The 5,544-nt window shown below is 40.6% G+C and overlaps 1 protein-coding gene across 1 annotated transcript; it reads right to left on the reverse strand.

Moving 5' to 3' along the window:
- Positions 1-235: 235 nt before the first annotated feature.
- LOC140877928 (uncharacterized) lies at positions 236-4,944 on the reverse strand. Its single transcript, XM_073281530.1, has 7 exons — positions 3,840-4,944; positions 3,286-3,740; positions 2,184-2,439; positions 1,708-1,910; positions 1,248-1,584; positions 886-1,025; positions 236-271 (listed from the first exon to the last, which is right to left on the reverse strand). Exons 1-7 carry the CDS (start codon positions 4,942-4,944, stop codon positions 236-238), a joined length of 2,532 nt encoding a protein of 843 aa, XP_073137631.1.
- Positions 4,945-5,544: the final 600 nt, after the last annotated feature.

The raw sequence follows: 5,544 nt of genomic DNA on the forward strand, positions 1-5,544 counted from the left end.
TGAAGTGAAGGAATGAATAAATCAAGGAGACATGCAATTGATGATGGGGTAAGTGGTGGTTGAGTGCAATAATCAAAATTCAATACGTAATGTGTGTCGGCTACTAAAACGTAGTCAGCCCAACACGTCTCGACTCGGGCTGATAATATTTCCTTTCTTGGTTCGTACATTATAAACATATGAATATTATACTTGAAATTCTCGTAATAATATTTCTTACGATCTCGTGCATAGGTTAGTCTCGTTCCATGAATCCAGAATCAAACTCGCCCTGAAATCATAAACTTAATTGAAAGCGTTAAACATAAAATAATTATATCATGAAACCATAATCATTAAATCATAACTTAAATAATTTATGGCATAAAACCATAAAAATTATTTAAAAATCATTGTAAGTGAGTTTAGTGGATTTGGACCTTACAACTCTACCCTCCTTAAAAGAATTTTGTCCTCGAAATTCGACTCACCAAATAATTTTGGGTATCGGCTACGCATATCTTGTTCAGTCTCCCAAGTAGCCTCTTCCACTAATTGATTGCGCCATAAGACCTTTACCATCTTGATCTCTTTGTTTCTCAACTTTCGGACTTGTGTATCCAAAATTTGGATAGGTACCTCTTCATATGACAAGTCTGGCGTCCACTGAACTGGTTCATGACGAATGACATGGGAAGGATTTGAGATATACTTCCTCAACATCGAGACATGGAAGACGCCGTGTACTCCTTCTAGATTTGGAGGCAATGCTAATCGATAAGCTCTTGCTCCAACCTTGTCTAGGATCTCGAAAGGTCCTATATATCTCGGGCTCAGCTTTCCTTTCTTCCCAAATCTCAAAACTCCTTTCCAAGGTGACACTTTCAAGAACACATGATCACCTACCTGAAACTCCAAGTCTCTACGCCTCTTATCGGCGTAGCTTTTCTGTCGACTCTGTGCTGTCAACATTCTGTCCTTGACTTTTGCTATCAAGTTGATTGTCTGTTGCACTATTTCTGGCCCCAATATAGCTCTTTCTCCAACTTCATCCCAATACAATGGAGTCCTACACTTTCTCCCATACAAAGCCTCATAAGAAGCCATTCCAATAGTAGCTTGATAACTATTGTTATATGTGAACTCCACTAAAGGCAACTTCGATTCCCAATTTCCTCCGAAGTCAATCATGCAAGCCCTAAGTAAATCCTCCAGTATCTGAATCACTCGCTCAGATTGTCCATCTGTTTGTGGATGAAAAGCTGTACTGAAGGCTAACTTTGTCCCCAATCCATGATGTAGACTCTTCCAAAAGTTCGATGTGAACCTGGGATCCCTGTCAGAGACTATCCTTGCTGGAACTCCATGCAATCTAACCACCTCTCGAATATACAACTCTGCATATTGATTCATCGAGAAGTTGTTTCTAACTGGTAAAAAGTGAGCTGACTTCGTCAACCTGTCAACTATTATCCATATTGAATTCATTCTTCGTTGTGTAATTGGCAGTCCAATCACAAAGTCCATGGTGACATCTTCCCATTTCCAAGTGGGAATGTGTAATGGTTTCAAAAGTCCTGCTGGCCTTTGATGTTCAACTTTGACCTGTTGACATGTCAAACATTCGCTAAGAAACTTAACGATGTCTTTTTTCATACCTGGCCACCAGTATAGCATCTGTAAATCCTTGAACATCTTTGTACTCCCTGGATGAATAGAATATGGTACAGTATGAGCCTCAGTCATCACATCTTCCCTCAGTGAATCTACTGCTGGTACCCACTTTCGCCCTTTGTGATGCACGATCCCATCCTTCACTGTATACAATGCACCCCCTTTAGCTTCATCTTTAAGTTTCCAAGTTAATAATTGCTGGTCTGAAGCCTGACCTGTTCGAATCTTGTCGAGCAAACTTGGAACCATTGTTAAGGCTGATAGGGCACAAACTTCCATCGGCTCAACTACTTCCAATCTGAGTCATTCAAAATCTGCAATCAACTCTTGTTGAGTTGTCATTCTGTTCAAGGTTGCAGATTTACGACTCAAAGCATCTGCTACTACATTAGCTTTACCCGGATGGTAGCTAATATCACAGTCATAATCTTTCACCAATTCGAGCCATCTTCTCTGCCTCATGTTCAACTCCGTCTGGGTGAAGAAGTACTTCAAGCTCTTATGATCAGTGAAAATCTGACACTTCTCACCATAAAGGTAATGTCTCCACAGTTTGAGTGCGAAGACAACTGCTGCCAATTCAAGGTCATGGGTAGGGTAATTCTTTTCATGAATCTTCAACTGTCGTGAAGCATATGCTATCACCTTTCCATCTTGCATCAAGACAGCCCCTAATCCACTCTTGGAAGCATCTGTATAAATTACGAATCGACCTGTTCCTTCTGGTATGGCTAGTACTGGTGCTGTCATCAACTTTTTCTTTAACACTAAAAAGCTTTTCTCACACTGATTAGACCATTCAAACTTCACACTTTTGCGATTTAATGACGTTAGTGGCAGCGCTATCTTGGAGAAATCCTGAATGAATCTCCTATAGTAACCCGCTAATCCCAAGAAACTCCGTATCTCTGTAGCAGTCTTTGGAGTAACCCAATTTTTAATTGCTTCTATCTTTGCTGGATCAACCTCTATTCCCTTAGCCGAAACTATGTGACCCAAAAATGCAATCTGTTCCAGCCAAAATTCACACTTACTGAACTTAGCAAACAATTGTTTTTCTTTCAGAATCTGCAAGACTGTAGTTATATGCTGACGATGCTCATCTGAACTACGAGAGTAAATCAGTATATCATCTATGAATACTATGACAAACTGATCTAAGAAAGGCTGAAACACTCTGTTCATAAGATCCATGAATACTGCCAGTGCATTGGTAACTCCAAATGACATGACTAAAAACTTGTAGTGGCCATAACGAGTCCTGAAAGCCGTCTTATGAATATCTTCATCTTTCACCTTCAATTGGTGATAACCTGATCTCAAATCGATCTTGGAGAATAATACTGCCCCTTGTAACTGATCAAACAAATCATCAATCCTTGGCAGTGGATATTTGTTCTTCACTGTTACTCAATTCAGCTCTCTATAATCGATGCACAGTCTCATAGACCCATCTTTCTTCTTGACAAACAATACCGGTGCACCCCAAGGCGATATACTCGGTCTAATAAAGCCTTTATTGAGTAGCTCTTGTAGTTGCTCCTTCAATTCTTTCATTTCAGTCGGTGCTAATCTGTATGGTGCTTTGGAAGCTGGTTGGGTTCCGGGCATTAATTCAATCCCAAATTCTACCTCCCTAGCTGGAGGTAATCCTGCAATATCATCAGGAAATACTTCTGGGAAATCTCTCATTACCTCGACGTCTTCAAGTTTCGATCGAGGTAATTCTTGGTCGCAAGTGACACTTGCGAGGAAACCTGCACATCCTTTATTCAACAGTTTCCATGCCTTACCTACTGAAATTAAAAGAGATGAATTATTTTTCGGTGTGGCATGGAATAGAAACGTTTCTCCATCCTTAGTTTTCAAGGAAACCGTCCTCCGTTTACAGTCTATGGTAGCCTCGTAACAAGACAACCAATCCATACCAAATATCACGTCAAAGTCCGACATTTTGAGGATAATAAGATTAGCATACAACTCATGACCTTGCATCTGTATACTGCATCCTCTAATGATCAAATCACTACTCAATTCTTCCCCTGAAGGCAAGGATATACTAAATCTCGATATTGACTTATCCGGTACTAAACCCGATTTATTAACAAATTCAACAGATATGAATGAATGTGTAGCTCCAGTATCAATTAAGACATGAGCGGGATTACTGGAAACATTAATCATACCTGTAACTATAGCTGTATTCGGATCCACTTGATCATGTGCCATTGCAAAAACTCGTCCTCTTACTGGTTCTTTGGATTGAGGGCAATCTTTTCGATAGTGCCCTGGCTTTTTGCAAAGGAAACATACTCCAGTCCCTGCCATGCATTGACCTGAGTGAAGTTTTCCACATTTTTGACAAGCTGTTGGTGCAATCGCCGGTTTTGGTACTGGTAGAGCCAATTGTTTCTGCCCCTGAGGTCGATGCTGCTGCTGTTGGTATGGTCGGTGTTGGGGTGGGGCTTGGTACGGTCTCTTTCTGTTAGCATTTCCTTGTTGGTCTCGATTCTGATAACTAGATCTTTTTGCTTGTGACTCTCTGATAATGTCATTTCTGTCCTTTTCGGACAGCATGACCTGATCCACCGTATCTTTGTAATTTTTCGTTCCACTTAGTCTAACATCCTTTCTGATGAAGGCATTCAATCCTTCTGTGAAATGTTTCAACTCTTCAGCAGGATCACCAGAAATCATCGGTACAAAGTATCTTCCCCTTTCAAACTTCTTTACATACTCCGCAATTGACATGTTTCCTTGACGGATCTCCAAAAACTCTCTAGCCAACCTGTTTCGGGTGCTCACCGTGAAATATTTGCCGTAGAACACATCCTTGAATCCATTCCAAGTAAGGGTGGTTAGGTTCAACGCTGCTTTGGCTCCATTCCACCAAACACGAGCGTCATCACGGAACATATAGGTAGCACATCTCAATCTCTCCGCATCCGTGATCTGCATGAATTCAAAAGCAGTCTCCATAGCTTGGAACCATTGTTCCGCAATCAAAGGATCAGTCTCTCCTTTGAACTCAGGTGGTCCCAACTCTAAGAACCTTTTGTAGATAGGGTTTTGATTAGCCGCAGGATGGTTATTTCCGGCATTAGCTGTCTGGGCTTGAAGCAACTGTTGGATTTGAGCTCCCTGAGCATGCCTTTGCTCTTGAAGCAGAGCAGTTAATCCCGTCAAAAACTGGTTGTTTTGATTGTTCTCACTATCTGGCCCGCAATCATTATGGTTGTTGTTAGCGGCATTGGCGTTGCCGTTGGTGTTATTTCCCCTACGTGATGCCATAGTCCTAAAGTCCAATATTATCCACACCGCTCAGTCACAATTCAATACGTAAATATACTTTAACATGTAACATGCATACATTATCTCATCGCATTATCATACACATGATCGAATAAAAATCATAACTTACAGACATGAAGACGGAGCGTTGGAGTCGTGGCGAGTATGCATGAGTGTTTTAAGAAAACCCAGAGCGAACTGCTCTGATACCAAACTGTAACGCCCTCAACCGATGAAGATGTTACCAAACTAACATGACCATAAAACACTGTGCGGAAAAGAAAATTTTTGAAAGATGTATGCATACATCAAACCTTACTTAAAAACATTTCAAAATAGTTTACAAACCAAATCATAACAATTTGAAACAATTAAAGCGTATTTTCTTCAATCAACCTAACAACATTTAGTTCATTAACTTGACACAAACATACTCAGTACGTAACACACTCATCACATAACACACTCATGCATCGCCCGCTGGTCCGACTCCTTGCTCTTTTTCATGTCCGGCATTGAACTCGTCGACATATGCATAAATGTCTTCCTCATTACCTGCACCATTCAAGTATAGTGAGTCTAAAGACTCAGCAAGAGTAT

Source organism: Henckelia pumila, chromosome 2 (genome assembly GCF_033568475.1).
Source record: "Henckelia pumila isolate YLH828 chromosome 2, ASM3356847v2, whole genome shotgun sequence".
Lineage (NCBI taxonomy): Eukaryota > Viridiplantae > Streptophyta > Magnoliopsida > Lamiales > Gesneriaceae > Henckelia > Henckelia pumila.